General features: G+C 36.8%; 1 protein-coding gene across 1 annotated transcript; it reads left to right on the forward strand.

Annotated features, from left to right (window-relative positions):
• The first annotated feature begins 288 nt into the window (after positions 1-288).
• Positions 289-21,399, forward strand: LOC149072714 (uncharacterized). Its single transcript, XM_089246572.1, has 3 exons — positions 289-463; positions 17,567-18,524; positions 19,697-21,399. The coding sequence occupies exons 2-3, from the start codon at positions 17,715-17,717 to the stop codon at positions 19,823-19,825; spliced, it is 939 nt and encodes a 312-aa protein (XP_089102698.1). The 5' UTR covers positions 289-463; positions 17,567-17,714; the 3' UTR covers positions 19,826-21,399.
• Positions 21,400-23,171: the final 1,772 nt, after the last annotated feature.

Genomic DNA, 23,171 nt, shown 5'->3' on the forward strand with positions numbered 1-23,171 from the left:
GATAAAAAGTTTTTTGAGCATTAAATTTCTTTAAAAAAAAAAAATTATCCTGGAAACACTATTTTTAAATCACTTTAACACGAATTTTTAAAAAATTCCAATTACAAAAATAAATTTATTTATAATTTAAATATTCATAAAAAAAAAAAATTCGCTCTAATTATTGGAAAGAGTTGTATAATCATGATTTTATAAAAATATCTTGAAGCTTGGCGTGGTTTATTGGCAGGAATCTGGAGTTTGGCGTTGTTTCTGGCGCGGTTTGAGAGTTTCCCGCCGGTTTTTGGCATTCGATTAAAAGTCGTGATCGTGTAAAGACGTGCGTCTGCTTGTGTGGGAAAAGTGTTTCTTCTCGTCTGGTGTTGGGTAAAAAATAAATACTTTATGGATTAATTGTGACATTGGAGGTGTTTTAATTGGAGTAATTACAGATGACCATTAATTGGATTAAATTAATTATGAGGTAAGTGATTAATTATAATATATTTCCATCAAGATGCAATTATGTGTTCCTTTCTTTAATGATTCGTGGATTTTTAATTTAGTGTAATTCAATTTAATCTCGATTAAAAAAAAATATTAATTAAGTATCTTCATTAAAAAACGATGCTTTTACTTCGCATTAATATGTAGAGAAAATTTTTGTTTCACTAGAGAGATTGTTTAAAAAAAGATTTAAAAGATTTATGATGTTTGAAAAAAAAATAAAATTGTTTTGTTGACGAATGGTATAGAGGTATTGATTGTTGAAATCACTAAAAAATTAACGAATTAACGACAGGGATATTTTGTAGGATTTTTCCACTGGGTAAAAATTAAAATATTCGATTTTTCAGGAAATAGGATTTTAATTAATTATATTTTCTTTCTTTTTTTTCGCATGAGAGAAAAAGAGAAAATGCGATTTCTCGGGAAATTTCTTCAGTTATTAATGACACTGCACTGCATCACACATATTGCTGTAGTATTCTCTCTTCCCTTGCTGACTAATACAGTGGACCCCGCTTATGACGTTTCTCGAAAAACCGGCATGCAAATACGTTGTAAGCGGGAAAACGTTTTAAACGGGAAATCTCGATAAGTATTAGTAAGAGATGGGACCACGAAAATGAGTTGTACTAAACGGGAAAACGTTGTAAATAGGAACGTTATAAGTGGGATCCACTGTAGTTTGAGCAAGTGTTACGTGAGTGTACGTAGAAAAAGTCTCTGATATTTAAGTTTTTAGAAAAAATTACATTCAACTCATGTTTGCATGAATTCAACTCTTGTACAAATGAACTTTTATAATATGGAATTTATTATGCAATTAACCGTCTATTTAATTTGAAATATACTACTAACTATATTCTACGGAATAGAACATGAAACGAACGAAAAATGATAGGTTTTTTTTTTCATGTGAATTAAAAATAGAATAATTTACTATCAATAGACTATAGCTCAGCAGTTATACGACGTATTGAAGGGTTTCAACATTGAAGGTTATTTATACCATTTTATATATATATATATAATGGTAGTTTTTCTCAGAATTTCAAACTCTGAAAACCATGGGCCATTTTTCACATGAGAAAGTACATCCTCGGGCTTTCCATTTGGTTAGAGCAGTGTTTCTCAAAGCATCATGGCTCTTCGGGGCGTTGCGACGAGCTGGAAATATTATGTGTGCCTATTTATGCTTTCTTTGAAGTGGTTCTTTTCTGAATGTACAGCATAGTTTCCCAACCTTTTTTCGCCCATTACCCCCTTCTTCAGAAATGTTTTTTTTTTCTAACGCAATCTAACCTATAGGATCCTAGGTTATACCCGTAGCTTCTACCGCTCCCCTGGAACATTCCATCGCCCCCCGGGGGCGTTAACGCCCACGTTGGGAATCACTGATGTACAGCTTCTAAACTAGTGTGGGGACATATTCTGCTTTGGGCCCTAGGCTGGAATTTTTGGCATGCCCTTGGCCAGCCTGTTCGAGTGAGGACTCCTTCTATAGTCAATTGGGGTGGGATTTTTGGTGGGTCCCTTCCTTCTATAGTGAATTTATAGCGTGAAAAAAAAAAAAGATGAGAATCTTACTCCCCTTGTGGGGAGCATTCTTGAGCTGACCCATAGGATACCATCCATAATTATTACACCCCCATCCCTCAGAGAAACATGATGTTAGTTTTTCTTCTGGACACCCATGCAGATTTGGCAGCTAAATTGTATTGTATAAAAAATGGAATAGTTCCATCTCTCACACGCAGGCCAGAGTCTTGTGCCACAAGTTCTTTTGGTTCTAACAAGAGACTTTGGCAACATAGAGACAATAACAACGAGACTTTGTAGGGGTTGCATAACCCAAATTTTGCAGGCCGCATGAGGTTCTTTAATAAACGAATACATATCAAGTTTTCAGCTATTTTCACCTTCAGTTGCAATCAAGTCAGTTCAAAATGGAAATGAATAAAACACAAAGATAACGCACGCAGCATGTTATTAATCATTCATTCATGGATGCATAATCATTACAAGGTCTTTATACAACGCTATATTTAAATATAGCTCATCAAAGTGTGTGTCGGATCAATCACCTCGCGTGCTTATAATTAGTTTGTCAGTATTTGAAAAAGAGAGAGAAAAGAATAAAAGAATCTTGGCAATGCAGAAACACACTTGTTGAGTCCGATCACGCACTAGTTGAATATAATGAAGCTTTCCCGCTGTGTCCATTTCTCCTCATATGTCATCTCTAAGGACAGCTTATCCACAAATGTCATTTGTTATGTCTCAGTGTCTGTCTATATATACAGCTAACTTAGCTCCAAGCTATCCATGAACAGTGCGGAACTAACGGCGATTGTCAAACCGCATATTATAGGAAATAAAAATCAAAATAATTTCATAATGGATCCCTACTGGTTCTCTGCAGGTGAGAAGTTTCGTGATTGCATCTGAGGTATAATCAGGCCACAATCTTACTTGAAATGCCATTATTTTTACTTTATGGTGAAACTGGAGTACAGTGGAGTTTCGATAATCCGAGGTAAACGGGACCAATACCACCTCGGATTAATGAAAACTCAAATTATCCGAAAACTGATAGAAAACGAATTTTTCAATGGATGGGGGGGGGGGGGAAAGGCCTACTCTTACCTGTTTCGGCCTTAATTCATTAAAGAACTGCCACGACCCATGTCTTCTTTATAAGTAAGACTGACAGTGGCTAGAGAGCCTGAAGGCCAAATATGAATGGTTTTTCCTTTTTGTAAATGATTATAAATTTAATATGGGGGGGGGGGGGAGAGCGTGTAAAACGTTCTGACCTGAAAGGCCACGGAAGAGCCCAGTCTAGGAATCAAGACCTCCTTCAGATCCTGTGAAGAAGACCACCCCCCAAGACTGAAATTACTCGTATTTTGTAAGAAAAATGAGACAAAATGAAAGAGAATTCGTTGTTGGCGAAAAACAAAAAGGCTTCGAAAAGGGAATTTCGAATAATCCAAGCAACTCGGGTTATCTAAAACCCCTCGAAGTTTCGAAAAAAGTGTAAAATTCAGGTTTTTCTCGCCCTTCAGAAGTCTCGGGTCTTGGGCACGCTCCCGATGCGCCCGCCGTTAAATCCGGCTCTGACGATAGTCTGTGTCCAAGAAAAGATATTGTTCTAGAGAATTTATCGTTATAACGGGACGTACCATTATCATTAGTCGCAACCAAATTCATGTTGTCGGCATCTCTTTTGAATTGGCGCTATTAGTATCCATTATAAAATGCATTTTTTGGTATTTATTTGCAACAAAAAGTTCTGATAGATCAGTTTATTAATAAAATATACATTAGTTGGTTGCTTCACACTGTAAAGTGGATTACTGCGCACCACTTTTGTATACTACTCAGAAAGTAGCTTTACGATAACTTCATTAACACTTTCGGAGGATAGATAGCGCAAAATATCGATGTTACTAAACACACTCAAAAGAACAAAAGCTAGTGAGGAATTAAAAAATATATTGAAAGTGATTTTAAGCAAAATATAAAAATATCGTTCTATCAGTTTCAAAATTTCTTTGAAAATATCGTTATAGGGGTATTTATCGTAGTAAAGAATATCGTTGTATCGAGAGGAATTTAACATTAGAGTATAGGCAATTCCAAACAAGATTTGAAATAATATATCGTTGTAGTGGGATTTATCGTTATATCGAGTATCGTTGCATCGAGGTTTTCATTGTATTAATTCATTGCATAGGAAGCTGATCATCGAATGCAACTGTTGAAAAGATGGCAGTTCCTCACTTTAATAAAACACCGTCATCGTTTCCGTATGACAAATTCAATTTAATGAATACCTGATTCACAATAGCGTTTCCATTAGAGATACCAGCGCTTCTATTTATTTATCATGCGGAAGTTTTAACAGCTGCGGGTATTTGCGGCTCCTTGGTCGTGACGACATGAATTGAATCGTGAGTAAATAAAAGCCACGCGAATATATCTGATTCATAGTCTTTTAAAAATTTACATATAAGATTTCATTTCGTTCAATTGTCTTTAAAATTTTTTTTTTATTTATCGTCATTTGTTTTTATTTATTCAAACCTCTTCATCCGAAGCATTAATTTAACCATGGCAACGGGCTGTAAAGTTTTTTTTTTCCTTCCTCTCTTTCTTTGGCTTTCACTGCATTCAGTTGTTTGGTTGTAGTTTTTTTTTCATTGAATGTCGGGTCAAAGCGCCCATTATTCAGACCATAGCAATTTTCGCACAAAAGACATCCTTTTTAGCATGTCTATGAGGTGGAAGGGTGTCGGAAAGTCGGCGTGTATTTCTTTAATTTCGCAGTTCAATTTTCAAGTCACTGAAAAGATTTTTTTTTTCAAAGCTAAGAAAGAAATGGTACTCAAGCCGTCATCTTCAACATCCTTTCCCATTTACTGTATGTATCCACGTCTGAATCTTCAACTTTGAATGGAGTTGACATTGGGCGTAGAGGTGACAATGTTTATTCTTTCAAATAAAGAAAAAAGTATGTAGTTAGAAAATTTGACTTACAAAGAAAACCAATTTTCATTATTCTTGGGACGCTAATGCGTTGTGAGAAATCTTAAGCAAAAAGGTTGATGCTAGCTCATGTAATTCCGATAACCTAACAGATTCTTCAACTTTTACCGAGTCGTGAGCATTGTTTTTGAATGGCCGGCATCAAAAAAGAGCACCAATATACTAACTCAGACCAGCATGATTTGACTTCTTGGGTGCAATATGAATGAGCCGAATTAAATTGGTCAATCAAGGTTTGGCGAGCATGAAATCAGGCACGAGCATCTAGCACTCTTGGGTGCTTTTGTGAGCACCATGGTGTTCGCGAGCAATAGGTTGAAGGTATCTGGCCTAAGAAGTAGTAAGTGAATGAGATACGTGTCTGTCTCGTTAAGGCCTTCAAAAACCTCTAGTAAAAACCATCGTACCAGATCACATGATCACGAAGCCCTCCCAATTCACCTGGGCTCACCCGGTCGTGCCCGGATGAGCCCATGCGTTAAGATGGCACTATGTTCAACATTGAAATACATAAGAGGCTTCAATCTAGCGAAGTACAGTACGCAAGAAGCGCGCGTTGCGCCTCTAGTAAAGCGTAAGAGACGTGAGTTGCGTACTACTAGGAATACGTGGGAGACTTTCTTATCCCCAGACTTTCCTGTGCACCCTTTAAAATGATATGAGACTTACGTAGCTGTATAAATGTCTGAGAGACGTATGTTGCGTAGTCTCAATTATTCTTATACGTATGAGAATTGTGTATCACTTGAAATTGCGTGCTATAACTAATGTTTTGTAATTTTCTGTTGCTTTATTCGTTTTCTCCGCAATTGCTGGTAATGTTTGCGTAACCTTGAACAACTTGTCACCTACTTTCGAGGTATGCTTACCACATTTTGGGAACCACCGTGTTATACTAATGGTTTTTCTGGTTAATCTTGAGAAAAATCCTTATTTTTTGGGGATGTATCATGAATAAAAATAAACCCCTGCAAACGCACTTGCCTTATACGTTATTTCTTTCATGGCTCAATAGAAAGTCAGTTCATCATACATCCGTAAATATTTTTCTCTAACACCAGGAATATCCAGCTTTTATGGAAGATTCTATAGATAGAGTTACTTTTAGATATTACTTATTTTCTTGGAACGCTATGTTTGCCCAGAATCCATACCTTATCAGTGTCTGTCAACAGCTTAATCAGTTTCCCAAGTTTTATTACAGACCTCCACTGTGTTTGTATTATAATTATGTTTCCTGATAAAACTTCAAGTGGTTTGATCAAACAGCTTTGCAAAAATTAAATCTTATCAATAAACCTTTCACTCGCGCTAACGACATGTTTGTTTTTCCTTCGGATTCCGAAGAAACTGATAAAACGTTTTTTTATTGAGAAAGCGATATAAACATGCTTCTGTTGTGAATAAGCAAAGGAACCATGAATGTCGATTATTTATCATAGTATATCCGGTCTTACTGCCGGTAAATAACACGCCCTTGCAGAATTTATTCACTTATTTGTCCGGATATTTTGAAATGCGCTTAGATTACGTCGACATCATAGGCAAAGTTCAAAAAGATAAAAATAAAATCGGAAAATATATATGCTATCGAATGTTACATCCAGTAAAAAGGTCCTTCGAACAATATTCCACAGGATCGCGTGCTGAATCACGGAGAACAATGCGCACCTTCGCGCGCGATGTGTCATTCTAATGTAATAGGATTGTCAATGCGAAACGCGTTTTCCGGTTACTGTCAAAGAATGATAATAATAACAATAAAAACCACACAGTGACGGAAACATGCTTAAATGCATAAACTAACAGAAAAGAATAGAGCGTTGGGTGAATGTGTGTGGAAGAATGTTAGTTCATTCCCACGCGTAAACGAATACTCATTATATCATGTTATTGGTTTGTATCCAATAACATGTGACTCATTATCCCGAACATGGAAACAGGTGTTATATTACCAAACGTTTAAATAATTGCAAAACTAATTGTTTCCAGCCAATCAAGAAGATTTCACATTGCGTGCGTGTAACATGAAGAGCAAGACAATCCAAGTTATCGTCAACAATTTATCTTACTCCGCAGTAGTGCTAATGCAAATTATACTAGGAATTACCCGTGTGGTGATTGTATGAGTACACATTCTCTTTCATCGCTTTCTCCCATGTAAAGGAGAACGTGCGAATTTTAGTGAGTATGTCTGACGGAAGGTTGTGTAATTTATTTCGCACGTGACATGGCACTTCAGAAAAATTCTGACACGGCCAGCAGATAAAATGGCTTCTTTTCGTAACTAACGTGATATATTTTTGATAAGAGACCCAGGAAACTCACAATTGAGCTATAATTCAGCTCGAGAGAGACGTTCTTGAAAAAAAAGAGTATTTCCCGTATTTGTTCTCACGGTCTGAAAAGCCATAGATTACAGGATGATGCTAAATCACTAATCCTCACTTTCACTACGAACTCTTTACTAAACGTCTTATATCTGAATAAGCTTGTTGTGTTTCTGCTCCGTCATATCTCTCCTTTTTGTAAGTATTTTCATCTTTTTATGAGTTTTTCCACAAAAAACAAAAAAAACAAAACAATGTCATCTAAACGAGGCTGTATTCAAAATGGGTCGTGCCTAAGTATTTATTCCTTCTTTCTGGAGGTAAAATTAGCGATAACAAGTTGAAATAGTAGGTCTCACTTCATCCCATTCAATCCGACCGTAAAATTTGCCAGTCATCTCTTATTGCTATCATCACTATAATTATTATAATAATCGTTGTTATTGTCCCTGTCTTTGGGCGTTTTTAGAAGATTTGACTGCTGTCTTGTTGTGAGAATGCACAACACGTCTTCCTGTTTTTCTCCTTTAGTATCTCATCATTGTCCTCATTTTATTGATTTCATTTTCCTCTTTGAATGAAAAAAATACACGGTATCATAGCATGTTCTCGGAATGTAAAGCGTATCGCAAAAATAGTCTTCTTCACTATTGCAAGAAGTTTGGAAAAATTATTTATTTCGACTGTCCCAATCACTGTTGTTGAAAAACGCTGAAAAGCAGTTCAACTTCAAGGTACGAGTTTTGCTATAACCGAATGACCATCGTGCATGTTTGTATTTGATAATCATGGAGACAAGGATCTCCCGTGGTCAGTGGTTAGCCTACCCCAAACGTATGGTTTATCACGTTTCTCTCTTAAATATCTTCGTAGCCCTTTGGGATTGGGGAAGTTTTTCAGTAGGAAATGCGAAAAACAATCGTTATGCGGCAAATATATGCTAAATGAATAGAACAAACGCAATTTTTATAGCTTTTCGTATACATTAATAACTCCAAAATTGGCACATTTCTTTAAGTGACCTTTGAAGGCATTTTTTATAACTAATGCTCTAAAAAAATGAAAATCTCAATTACAGCGAGACTGACTACGTAATAGGGTCGATAAGTAGTTATTTGCAAAATAACTACTAGACGTAGTACTAGACAATAAAACTAGACGTTTCGTTGTTTTGCTGATGTGATTATTTCGAAATAAATTTTGGCTACACTATCTTGCGCGAATCTTTTGTGTTGACTGAAGTGTCATCGAGAAAAATCGTCAAATCAGTCAAAATAATGGTTAAAAACTTTATCGCAATCATTAGCCTATTTTTCGAGTGAGTAATCCTATAATTTTTATAGTTCCACATTCATTATGAATTGTTATAAACGAAACATTCGTGTTATATTCTGTTTAATTTTATTGGCAAGCGATTCATAAACAAAAGTACATTTTGCTTATAATGCATCGTTGGTTTATTATATGAAATGCATTGTTTTGCTTTCGGTACTTGCTGTTTTTCTGTTGTTGTCTGTTTCTTTTGTTGCTATATTTACTTTATATAGAAACAAATAGAGTGTGCTTCGCATGTGTTCTTTTTCCGCATAGCGAACACGCACACAATCTTGTTTATTTATTCATTATTTCGCTCACGGAAGCAAAGACCTGTTTCTTGTTGGTTGGACAAGAGAAAGGAGTAAATTGTCATATCAACTTGTCGTCAGTTCATAAAAACAGCCTATTTCTTGAGTTGTCAAGTTTGACCAAGAAAAAGTAATTTCTCAAATGTCGGATACTCTTTGTTGGTCTAAGACCGTGGTGTGAATTTTAAAAGAAAACGTTTCTCTTCCACAATAGACCATATCTAGTGAATAAACAAAGTTTACGCTTGATGTTACCACAAGAGAACAGGTCAAAAGACTTTCTATTTTTTTCTCTAGCTTTCTTCTATAAATACAGTTTCTAGAACACCTTAGACGGTGTTCATGTGAGATTTTGCCATGAAAAACTTCATTTGTGTATGAGTTATTTCCTATTCATGTCATTGACTTTTTAAGATATGTGATACAGTGACGCAAAATTTCCGTGGTATGCTCGGTCCAAATCAGTAAAACGTGATCGAAATTTCATCAGTTTATAAATGGGTCTTCTTTAATATTGGTTTGTTTGTCCGAATTTTTCTCTTGCTTAACAGATTAGGGAGTATTATTTCATAAAAAAAACCACTATGCAATTGATGGTGATGGTTCTTATCTTTTAGTCACGGCAAAAGTGCTCTTCTAGAAAATGTGTGGATGCTATTATGTGATGAATGTCATCTATTACCAAAATTGAGAACAGTGAATGTACAGGGTGATTACAATTGAAGTTCCAGTACTCTGAGTAGTTTTTCTCAAAAACTGCTTGTCCGAATACAGCCAAATTTTTAGGATATCTTAATGAGACCATGGAGAGAGATTTATGAAAAAAGTTTTCGACCACCAGGTGAAAGATCTCGCCCCTTCAGCTTCGTAGGGGTTGTACGAATTTACTTAAAGCTAAGGGTATCTGAGCTATGAGTCACGATCCAAACTTGATTCACAAGGGCCTTCCGAGATTGCTCGTTAAAATCCACTTACAGACAGGGATTCTTGAGCTATAGGTCATGACCCAAACTTTATTTGCATGGACACTTTATCCACTTACAGTCCTGTTATAAATGCACGTATTGCATCACTCTGGTTCACTAATTTTGAAGAACAAACAGTCCCACGGGTCGTATAGCTAATCTTGTTTGTTTTGGGTCGCGGTTAAAACAGGTTAAGAACCCCTGATATAGCGTATATACCACACACACACAAGTTTCAATGGAATAAGTCTACCAGAACGAGCGCTATATAGGTCTGAGTAGTTTCAGTATACTGACACTCTTCCGAACTATATAGCGCCCGTTTTGAAGGACGTATTCCATTGAAACTTGGTATATACGCTATAAGGTCCATGGGGAAAAAAAAGGAAAATTCACTAAAAAGCGCCACTTTTTCACCTGGTGGTCGAAAATTGAACTTTTTTTTATTTCATAAACCTCTCTTCCCATGGTCTCATTAAGATATTTTAAAAAAATTGCTGTATTCCGATAAGCAATTTTTGAGATAAACTACTCAGAGTACACGAGAAGGTTAATTATAATCACCCTGTATAATATAATGGATCCGCTGTTCGAGTAAGATTCGAATCTGTTGCGGTTGAGACAGTTGTGAAAAGTGGCTCAAATTTTGTGCCTCTAGGTTTGTCAACTTTGCGAAACCGATCACCCTTGCGTGGTCGCAAATATCGAACCCAGAGCAAAATTTTCGGAATTTTCGACAGCGTGTCCACCAAGAAAGGGGTCTTAAAAGTCCCGGGAAAGCGAAAATGAAATTATTTTATACTGTTTTTCTTGAAAAAATATCCTTAAGTAGTATAAAGCTACGTATACTGGTATAAGTGTGACTTTGTCGTTTTGATATAGGTGTATATCTGTTAATGATCAATTTTTACTGGACCTCGAATCATCAAAGGGGTCTGTCCATCGAAATTTGGGTCCGTTCTCTGGACCCTTCACAAAATTCCGGATGTGAGAAAAGAACCCTTCACAAAATGCAAATTGACCGAAATGATGAACCTCTCCGCTAATTATATGAAGTACAGATGACTGGATACCAAGCGAAAATAATTGGAAAAAAGGCACATTCCTTGTGGGGAATCGAACCACCAACCTCGAATTTGCCGGGCGCATGCTCTACAATTAAGCAACAGAGGACAGGCATTTTCCTTCCTAAGAACACTGTGTGTTCCTTTGGAATGAGTGGGACTGCGCAATAAACAGCCTCCTAACTCAGCAACAGCTCGTAACGAAATTAGCTTCCACATGGCAACATAGAATGAAACGATCAGCCTCTCCGCTAATTATACGAAGTACAGATGGCTGGATGTTCAGCCCAAAGAAACACAGTGTTCCTAAGAAAAAAAATGCCTGTCTTCTGTAGCTTAATGGTAGAGCACGCGCCCGGAAAGTGCGAGGTTGGTGGTTCGATTCCCCACAGAGGAATGTGACTTTTTTTTCCAATTATCTTCGCTTGGTATGCAGTCATCTGTACTTCGCATAGATTTGACATTTCGTTTATTTTGTACTAAATCAACTGGATTACATATTTTTCGCAAAATTAAGGATCGTTTTTACAAGAAAAGGAAGATTTCCACAAGCAGGGGATTCCTATAAAAAATTCTAGTTAGACCCCCCTGCATCAATGTCACCAGCTCGCCTCGACGCACACTTCGAGAACCAATGCGATAGAGTATAATGAATGCTGATGGATACATAGATGTAAGCAGAATTTTCTCGGGGGGGGGGGGGTTCAATTTTTTTTTTCTTCTGTGGGGGTGGGGTTACGTTGCTTCCTGCAAAATAACGCTATAATCTTGGTTTGAGGGGGTGGGGGGTTAGCCAATGGATGGGCTTACTTTGTTAATGTAATGATTGGCGTAAGCCCTATGTATTTTCTTAATTTTATATTTTGTATCTGCACTCCACTGTGATTATCACGGAAAGGCAGATGTTTAATTCACCATGCTTTGATTTTGCTACATCATTTAGATACTATTTCGCTTCAGTTTGTGTGAAATCAGTTCCTTCAAAATTTGAGAAATGAAAGCATATCATTTTTCCCAATTTTGTTCGCTTCAATAACTAAGGTATTTTCAGCTTTTTTTTTTTTGTTGAAATCGCCAAATAACCTCAATTCATATCAGAAGATTATCCTTCCTTGCAATGGTTAATGTTACCCATTTGCAGTCCGAGAAAAAAGTAATTATTCTAAGTTAAAGTATGGTCCTTCACGAAGCTGCTATGGTATCCTTAGCATTCTGCATGGCCAACTGGTTCCGGACAGGGTGAGTTGATAATGAAAATCGGTGAAGCAAACAAAAGTCGACTTCGGCAACGTTTTTTTTTTTTTTTTTGAAAGGGAGAGTGCAAAGACCGTACGATGCCCAATTTAGACTGACCCATTCTAATTAAGTACTGTTCTGAGCTCCACGTTACTAACCAGCCGTGACAATAATTGCTTGCGCAACAACAGACCTGTTTTCCTTTTTGCGAGACACCACGTGTGTGGAGACAATCTTTTTTCCTGAGAGGCCAAGCTTTTTAACTTAATGGCGTATGTTGTTTCGCCATAAATATGACTTTCGAGACCATATTGCGTACTGTGAATCCTTATGCGATTATCATACATGATCTTCACCTCGTAATATTCCCGAGAAACAAAATAGTGTTGCGTGATTCGTGTCAAACCAATTTCGTTATCGTGTTTATATAATTAAGGCAAATCATTATTTTTATTGATATTATGGTGTATAATGCCACTTCATTTGCTGCTAGCTTGGAAAACGTATCGAAAATAAAAACGGAATTTCCTGATTCAGGAGATACATTATTGAATTTCACCGATAAAACACTCTGACCTTACAATTTTTGATTCAAATATTATATAAGAAGTATATGTTACTTTGATAACATACTCGACTCAATCTATACCGTCGCCAAAATAGGGCTGTAACGAGAGGGTGCGGAGGGGGGCAGTTTTAGGTGGGAACAAAGAACACCGTTATAGAATTATCGAATTTCAAAGTTGTGGGGGCGGCAAAAATCCTAGTTACGGCCCTGGCCAAAGAACTTATGCTGATAGGTAATCTCACTGTCTTCAATATCGTTCATATTTGAGAACTTACTCGAAAGAAGGTTAGTATGACGATTTTGCCGAAAATGACTCGTCAAAGTTGCTAATCCATGAATCATCTCTATCTTTCAATAACACCTATACATAGAAATTTCGTTTGAACCATGAAATCCAGGTTTACGTCATGAAACTTCCGGTCATCAACATGAGAGTTTATAAATATTATTTCCATCGCGGGGGTTTGGAACAACTGATTTTTGTGTCATTCCCATAATCTCATGTGGTAATCGCTATTGTGCCAACGACATAACACAACACCGTTTCTCAAAGCGATTTCCTATATGAAAAAGAAAAAAAAAACCGCTAACCTTCATTTTTGTTGTGCGTGTTTGTGCGCGGGTTACCCTGTCTGTCCACGACTCCACTGTAACCCTTTCTCACTAACGGGTCAGCAATAAGCTTGTTGGCTCCCAGAGCGAGAGGAAGGGTCAAGATGGGGGGGGGGGACGAGCGATCGAGGTGGTTGTCTCTGACACAAATAAAAAGCTAGAAAAAGATGTGTGTGTGTGTACGTGCTGCCTCAGCTGGTAGCCCATTTCCTAGGCCGGGTGCGCCACATTCCTGTGGTCCTCTCTATCCAAACAGCCACAAGTTGGTTGACTCAAAAAGTGCCTTTGGGCTAAGTAGGGAAGACTCTCTTCAATAAGGCTGGCGGCTTCTTTTACTGATGACTGTGTACCGTTGTTTTTAATTTCCTTCCAGTGTATGTGGAATCGATCATTCTATTGCCCCAGGGTCTCTACCCTCGTTCTTTGACCCGACTCATAAGTGTGAGGGTTCAGTGGGAAAATCATTTGTCTTTTTCTTTTTATAGGGAAATAAAAACTCGCGGTAAACGCCTAATAAGATCTACTTTATTTAAAAAAAAAAAAGTCCATGTCTCTCAATCAACTTAAATGATGTATTAAACACGATATAAATATTGAGCGTAAAAGAGGATTTTACGCATGTTTTGTACATTAAATGGGGATGACAATTTCAACGTCAAAAAGAAATTAGAAAAATAGAAAAATTCAATGTACAGGATGTCCATAATTGAAGTTGGCGTGTTCTAAGCTGTCTATAGCCCTAACTACCCATTAGAAAACTGCGTAACTTGGCAAACGTCTTATTGAACCTGAGATGAGAAAATAGCACGTCTATCGGAAGTTAAAGAACTCAAATTTTTGCATATCCTTTTCGTGGTGAATCAGCGCGTTCGTTAAAAAGTCTCACTGGCACAAAAAGCACGTATTCTTTTATAAAACTCAACGTCATACTCATTAGTGAAGAAATAAAAATGGTGCTGTTGGATATATTTGCATACCATGCCTTGAAGTTTGAGCATACCATGACATGTTTGCAAAAATTTGCATGTGAAAAAAAAATTGCATAGAAGAACCCCTTTTGGTGGTGAAATGTTTGAACTGATTGCTTTATTCATGATTTTTTTTCAGGCTGTAGACAGCTCTGAATACGCAACTTTAATTTTTGGCAACTGGCATGTGGGTTTTATGAGCCATTGACAATTCAACAGATTTTTGTGGGATTTGTGGTAATTGTTATTCTCTGGAATTATATGACATCATATGATAGGTGTTACAACTACAGGATTGTCATAGTGAAAATTGTTTCAGTTTAATTTGAGATCTGCAAACCTATTTTTTAAGTAAATTCTCAAAATATGAAGTTTTGATTACTTGATTTTTTTTCTTAAAAATTGGGACCTACACTTAGAGGCCAATTTTCAAGTGTGCTCAAACACTTCTATTTCCAAGTTCGCACTCGATCCCTGGCGCGTCAAAGTAGCAGTTGTGCGATATCTGTGTGACTGTGATTTAGGCTAAAAATGTCTTCAGAAACAACTGTAATCAAACAACTGCATCAGTAAATTAGGATAATTAGAATACATTTATGATTTCTTTCCTTGTGTTATAATTTCATTTATTATCGTCTCCGTTATCGTTGATTCTGTTTTTCTGTCAGACCGAATTTTTTAATTTTTTTTTTCAATTTTCAAATTTATTTTACAATTTGTGTGAATACATGTTATATGATACCATTGGCAACCGAGGTTGTACAATATAAACGGTTTTATTTTCGAAACCCACACATTTATGCATTAAGGGTGCAAACTGAAATATTCAAACAGCTGTAGGCGGACCGTGATTTCAAATTTCTGAAATTTTAATACAACATTTTTGGGAATTTTAATTTAAAAAAATTTCTCCAATTTATATGCATTTCACGATAGCAAATCGACTAAACAGTAAATAGGAAAATTATGTGACAAAAATATCATGTATATCATATGGGTGTGGGTCATAATCCCGACAAGTCACAATCCCGACAGACGAAATCCCGACAAGTCAAAATCCCGACACGGTCAGAATCCCGACAGGGTCGAAATCCCGACAGGTCAAAATCCCGACAAGTCGAAATCCCGACAGGGTCAAATTCCCGACACGGTCAAAATCCCGACACGGTCGAATTTAAAAATTCAATTTCGCCGTATAAGCCGCACTTCGCGATTTCTGTCGGGATTTGAATTTCTCGCGGCGAGGGGCGTTGGGACGCCGATGAGAATGATAAATTGCGATGAAATAAATTTTTCAAATTTTAATTTCGCCGTATAAGCCGCACTTCGCGATTTCTGTCGGGATTTGAATTTCTCGCGGCGAGGGGCGTTGGGACGCCGATGAGAATGATAAATTGCGATGAAATAAATTTTTCAAATTTTAATTTCGCCGTATAAGCCGCACTTCGCGATTTCTGTCGGGATTTGAATTTCTTACGGCAAGGGGCGTTGGGGTGACGATGAGAATGATAAATTGCGATGAAATAAATTTTTCAAATTTTAATTTCGCCGTATAAGCCGCACTTCGCGATTTCTGTCGGGATTTGAATTTCTTGCGGCAAGGGGCGTTGGGGTGACGATGAGAATGATAAATTGCGATGAAATAAATTTTTCAAATTTTAATTTCGCCGTATAAGCCGTACTTCGCGATTTCTGTCGGGATTTGAATTTCTTGCGGCAAGGGGCCTTGGGGTGACGATGAGAATGATAAATTGCGATCAAATAAATTTTTTAAATTTTAATTTCGCAGTATAAGCCGCACTTCGCGATTTCTGTCGGGATTTGAATTTCTTACGGCAAGGGGCGTTGGGGTGACGATGAGAATGATAAATTGCGATGAAATAAACTTTGTACAAAAATTTATTTAGTGACTTTTTTATTACACTACCTTCGTCATCTCCAATAGTACTATTGATCGTGGTATGGTTATTTTTCTCTGTGAGAATAAAAATAGTATTTTTGTATTCTTTGGCATTAAGCGCGTTATTCCGTCAGAATCCATTGCAGCATTTAACAGATCGTACGATATTACGGTTATGGCAGTGGTTCTCAAATTTTGTCAAGCGCAGCTCCCTTGCTCAATTCATGGTTCATCTGAGGCTCCCCCTGAAGAGTTTAATGCATGTTTTACCTTATAAAAAACCGCTTTATAGCTTAAATAGGCATACAAATCAATATCTCCAGCTTGCCGCGACGCACAATTTGAGAAATACTGGGTTATGGGAATTAACGTAAACCAAAAAGCGACGTGATTGGCTGAATAGAGCTTTTCACCGGAAAAAATCGTACAATCAGGGAACAGGGGTGCACTTATGTGCTTCTCGGCATGCAGGGAAAAGCGAGGTTCAATAAGGATCACATGATACGTTCAGAAGACTTATAGCAATCTTTATTAAGTACTCAGTAAATAAGGAATCGAAATGATTTAATAGTTTTCATTGCAATTAACGTGTGCTGTCCAGGAATTTGGTAATGATAACGAAAATTAAGCATTTATTTATCGCTCTAACTTAATCATCACCAGTCCAAAACGAAATATGGATACCTTTTTTTTTTGTATGTTCAAAGATCGATACGCTGTCGCTTTAATATTACACGTTTTACAGTGCAATTCTTTAATTTTTTTCTTCCAGTTATTCAAATCTTAAACACATACATGATTTCAAAAATATGCTATACTACTGCTATTCAAAGTCTACTAATTTTCCTACGAATACGTTGAGGATCCAATGTTTGCAATATACCAAGATTTGTGGTATCAAAAACAGACATAAAGCTAGAAATATCTGGAAGCAGTTCGTAAAACAAAGAATTCTTAAATTGCTGAGAACACAGAAGGTTCATATCAACCAATTTAATGATTCTTTGAGTCCATATATTTAAGAATTTTTTGGAATCTGTGACTCAAATTTCCCGGCATGTCGGAAAATGTGGGTATTCCCGGCATTTTGGTCTCCCTCGCTGTTAATGAGAGAATACGGTAATTGTTTCTTTTTCACGAGTGTGGTAGAAAGTGACGGTTCAAAAAAATACTGTAACAGATGAATCATTGTCGTATTGTTTCATATTTTTCATTGTTGAACAAACTCAGTGACTGATAAAATCATATCCTTATGTTGCAGGTAGACTCGTGAATCAAGAGACTCACTCCGAATTCTCGGAGCCACTTTCACCCCTGTTGAAGACTTATTTCCGTCAGAGAATCTGATTTATTTGATGGCTACTCGAGTGTGACAGATCTTGATCTCGGTGACCAGTAGCCGCTATTCAATGATGGAGACAACGCGTCAAAACAGCACTTTCTTTAGTCACAGATATCCCCCTACCAAAAATCCACAAAAATCTGAACTGGTATATATAAGCCCAAATATAATCACCAATGATCATCAAAATGATAAGAATTATGCTGTTCAATTGATCACAGAGAAATATGATACGTTAAGGTACCTCGACGGGCATATGAATGGCCTTCAGATAGCCGACTCCAGGGACTCAATCGCCAAATCTTCTATCGATGGCAGCAGCAACAGCAGCCATCACGAATCGACGACTGACGACAATACTGAATCAGGATCTATTCCTGCGGAAGTACAAACATGCGAACTGACAGATCAAGAAGTTGAGAGAGTGGAGGTATTTTTTAGCAGCCATAAGACATATCTCTATGTGTGCCGATGCTTAGCTAATTTATATTACACAAAATTGGACAGTTCAGACAAACCCGGTAATTGGGAGTTACAGAGGACCGGCATCCCAGTCATACTTTTGGATAAAGGTGACACTAAGGCAAGAGACAAGAGGATGCTTCAAATTGTTCTGTCTGAGCAAGGATCGGGGTTCGTTCTCTGGAGTGATATTATAGACAACCTCAGCAACTACCGAGAGGAAAGCAGCACATTCCATACCATGTTTCTATCGAAAGACCACAGGCAAATGGCAGGCATCCGCTATGATTCGTCGGAAGCTGCAGAAGCATTTTTTAGTCAGATCGAAGAGCTCACTTCCGATCCCCTGAACATCTCATTGTCCGTGCCAAAGCAAAAGAAGAAGAAAGCTAAGCAGATGAGGAGAAAAGAAAAGGTGAGTACATCCATTCAACATTTGTCATAAAAATTACGATGTAGGTCAAAGCAAGAGATGTATTATACGCTTTTATGATTAAAAGCTAAATACTAAATAAGTATCTTGTATGAAGCGCAGTCTCTCTCGCGTGCAACTCTTACATGGTGCTCCATAACTTTACGATGCCATTCGAGTTTGTGTGGAGCTTTTCATACGTTAATTACTTTCCGAACGAACACTGAAAGCAAAAGACAAAACCGACTGGTTTTAATATCGAACGTCAGTGATGCTCACTCCGGGACATTAACATTCAAATGTCACTGGTAAGATTCGTGATTGAATACATCCAACGGAGGAACTAAGTTTGATTATGCACTGCCATTTCCGCTTTTCAAAGTAGGTCTAGAATCGTGCTGCTTCGTAATGTCTTGATATCGTGTTGTTGAATCGTCGTCCCAATTGGACCCATGGTCTTTAGAGCTCGTGCAAGACTCTATGACCTTTCGGATACTTCTTATGCTTTTCCAATCACCTGATTGTTCTTTTCAACAGGCATTGTCATATAGATGTTCTGACGCTTCGGGAAGAAGTTGTTGCTTGTCTCTCGAATGACCTACTAACAAATAATATACTAAGGCGAGCAGATTGGCTCAGCATTTAATTTACTTATTCTTTGCTGTCATCGGAATCTCTCACATAAATATTTCTTGATTAAAATATAAAATCCTGTAATTATGTACGTCATACATGAAGTTATATTGTTAAAGCTCGAATGAAACCACACGTGATCGCATAAATAATCAGCCACAGCCTCATCCATCTCGACGTCGGACACAAATCTCTTCAGTTGAGCTGATAGTTTAAAAGAACACGAAGTGATAAATATATGGGATAATAGACATATTCAAGCCATGTCCTTTACACTACAGCGAACTGGATTTACTGAAATGAATCATATATGAGTATTTAGAAAGAAAACCCTCTTTAGAGCAAGTGTCTAAGAAAGGCGGATTTGCAACTATCTAATTGTCCGCTAAAAAAGCTCCGACCGTTTATGATGGGTTACAAAACACAAAATTGTATCGTCCGCAAAGAATTTTACTATAGGACTTATAATATAGATAAACATATATATACATTCTTTCAATTTCTTTTTAATTTCAAACCACGCACATTATTTTTATTTTCAGCCCAAACCCTTGCGAAAATGCGACATATCCAAACCATGTGTATTCCAGCATGTCACTAGCGTTGGTCTGGACGACAAAAAGAAACTATATTCCATGGCTACGCTTGTTTCTCCTGGAGGGACACATTGAAATGTTTTCCAGCAAACCACTCACACATACATTCATCCAGTCCTTCGATGAAAACGCAAGGAATATTCCAAACTTGTGTATGTGTGTTAGTGATGTCTCAACAAGTTCCTTCCAAAGAAATAATATTCATGACAGTGTTCTTTATTCAGTGCCATCTACTTAACTCTCTTTTGGTGTTAAAAGGTTGTTTTTGATTATTGATCAACCGCTTCCAAAAATTATAATAAAGTGTCAAAATTGAGAGTAATATATTGTATCTAGTCCGAGTTGTATCATATATAACTGAATGTGAATCTCTTATTGAATATTTCTACTCCATGGCATGCACCTGTTTCAAATTTATACTGTCTTAACATCCAATTTCGCAGAATGAACTTATCGAGGTGCAATTCTGGAATATAAAGTTTTAGCAGCTTATAAAAAGGGCAGTTATCATTGTATGTAATCCTTGTTAATTCCCACCGATCAAAGAATCTCAGGATAATCAGAGTATCGTGATCATATTCCATGTACGACTTAAACATGTGTATATATGAATATCCAGGGTTCATATTTTTCTGAAGATAAAATCATCACAGTCTCCGATGTAATGAGCTGTTCAGTGTGTATAGTTTCCAGAATTAATCATATCGATGAGTTACTGGTGAGAAATCAAATGATGTAATCAAGTGCGATTCGTGAGTTAAAAGTACAGCTGTGCGTGCTGAAATTATTGTTATGAATTATTCACTCTTGAATTTTTGCTCGCGATGTTTCCATTCAGCAAATTCTTCATTGGTAGTTTTCTCAAAATAGTACAGCTTTCTGTATGTGCATATCATAAATGTGTTACATGTTCGTATCGATAATGAAATCAAACAATTTTACGCTCTTGGAACAGCATTCCATTCGACGCGCTTGATAACACTATTTTCTGTGAGTAAATAATGTCGATTTACATTCTATATGTATTTGAAAATTGTTGAACATATTATTGGTGCCATACAGCAACTCTGTTGCAGAGTTTCTTTTCTCTCTTGCTGTTCCGAATTTTTCAATAAATTTTCATGCCGTATTTATTTGGACACGAGCCAGAAAAATTTTGAAGTTGCTGTTAAATATGCGAGAATATCTGTAATATTTATTTAATATGATCTATGATTGGGAGTTCATCAGTGATCCTAATAATATTTTTCATTTATGAATCCATCAGAGCCTATAGTATAATCCTCCGAGAGATCGGAGAATACATATTATAATTTATGGAACTAAATATTTCAAATACTGGCAAAACTTTAGATAATTATTCTGACTCGATAATTGCTATTCTATATTTTTGACTGAGCAATTTTGATTTTTTATTAATTAATTGCACTGCTTCTGCTTTTGTGTTCAAGTACACCGCGCTTTTGTGAAATTTTCATACACTTTTTTTTTTTCTTTTAAAGTTGTTAAATGGACTGCTGTTGTGGCTACCGCTTGGCATTTTAGTTTGTTCGACAAATTTGTTCAGGTTGTTATGACGGGAGAGAGAGAGAATTGAGCTTTTTTCTGTATTGTAAAGTTTATCAATAAAGTTATTTTTAGGGAACTAATATGTAGTGATTCCATATTTGTTGTCTCAAGCAGTTTTCTCGGTACCTGTAAAAATTAAATAACGCCCACCATCACGGATAGAAGTCTCCTGAATATGTTCACATTTTACGAAGACTCCAGATTTAATAATGTGGAGATTACGGGAGGTCCCTTACTTCCTGTGGGCGACAGACTTTTTTTTATTCATGTGTACGTTCTTTTATCGCTATTACTTTTTCATGCCAGGTCGCACTCATTTCCGGTGGGCCCCTCTTCAAACCAGGTTCCTGAAGCAAGCTGGGGTTGGAGTAAAAAAAAGGAACCACTGTTGAAGTAAGTAACTTTGCATCTGCAGCTAGTGAACCACACAGAAGGCAAACCATTATTGGTAAGGAAGGGGAAAACTTGTTTATCAATGCAAGGATGTTATAACTTTTTTTTTATAACTAATTTTTTTTTTACTATTTTCAATGCCTATTATGTTTGACATGCATGAATAAACCGATAAAAAAATGAAACTATGAATAGGAAATTTGCTATACGTAGAGCTGAAATGCTTTTTTTTTTGATGGAGTATCAAATATTGTAATAGCATGACATTTTGGATACACTGTTGCAAAAGACGAATTTTGGTTATTGTATTTTGTGCTGACTAACGTGACGTCACTGCAGTTTGGTAATATCGGAACTGTTCATATAATTTGTGTACATATACTTCCCAGACAAAAACTTTTGGTAGCAATCGTAGAGAGAAAATATGTGAACAATTAGCTAATATATGAAGACTGATGGTTCCCATAAACCTGTTTTTATGTTTTGGGATAGTTGGTGGTACAGAGCAAATGAGCAAGGTGTGCCTGTTGCACTTATACAGGGTGTGTCGCAAAAATGATATAAGTGTCTGGAAGAAAGCGGTGATTGCATTTTGACTATCCAAAAGACGCGGCGTTAACGAAGTTGATGACTTTGTGATGTGTCACAAAGCACTGTCAAGCACGTTAATCGTCAGTTGAAATAAAAAAATGAAAACCCTTTAAAATTGTGGTTGATGGATACAGGTGGTCGCTCGATATTGCGTATGATGTGTACACTAGGAATTAACGTTTCCTGGCTTTTTCTCAATCCCGGGAAAGCGGGAATTAGAGGGCTCCATATCGGGAATTTCCTGGGTATGAGTAAAATTAATTATCATATGAGCAATTTAAGTAAATTCAGAGGCATTTAATAATAGATAAATTTTTAATATTCAGTCATTAATAATTATGCTTTTTAATAATTTATTATCAAAATTTTTTGAATAACTCTAATACATTCTTCATCATAACTAAGAGACAGACTTGGTTGAGGGGGTGCAGAGAAGAGCTACGCGTGCTCTTGTTGGCATACAAGGATTGATCTATGAGGAAAGACTTGATTTCTTGAATATGTTTACATTGGGGGAACGCAGGTGTCGGGGGGGGGGGATATGATCGAAGTGTTTGAAATTTTCAACGGGATGGATAGGATGGACCATGAATTATTAATACACCGTCAATCAACTGCTTCGGCGAGAGGACACCAGTATCGTTTAGTAAGGGGCAATTCCAGGTTGTGATGTCGCTGGGAGTTTTCTCTAATAGGGTTGTCAATAAATGGAATAACTTACTTCCGGGTGTTGTGAATTCTACCACAATCGCTACAAGTACGATAGACATAGTGGGATAAGTCGAGAAGCTATCCATACTTAGATAAGACAACCATAATTTTTTATGGACAGTGCATTATATATTACTATTATTTTTTGGTAATACAC

The sequence above is a fragment of the Pholcus phalangioides genome, unplaced genomic scaffold (assembly GCF_987345545.1).
Source record: "Pholcus phalangioides strain wild (caught in Gottingen) unplaced genomic scaffold, Ppha-v1.0 ptg000017l_1, whole genome shotgun sequence".
In the NCBI taxonomy this organism is placed as follows: Eukaryota; Metazoa; Arthropoda; class Arachnida; order Araneae; family Pholcidae; genus Pholcus; species Pholcus phalangioides.

What these genes read in the sequence shown, in the direction of transcription:
- LOC149072714 (XM_089246572.1), top strand. Translation starts at nt 17,715, where the DNA reads ATGATGGAGACAACGCGTCAAAACAGCACTTTCTTTAGTCACAGATAT. An exon ending in AGATGAGGAGAAAAGAAAAG is followed by an intron (nt 18,525 to 19,696) that starts GTGAGTACATCC and finishes TTTTATTTTCAG; the next exon opens with CCCAAACCCTTGCGAAAATG.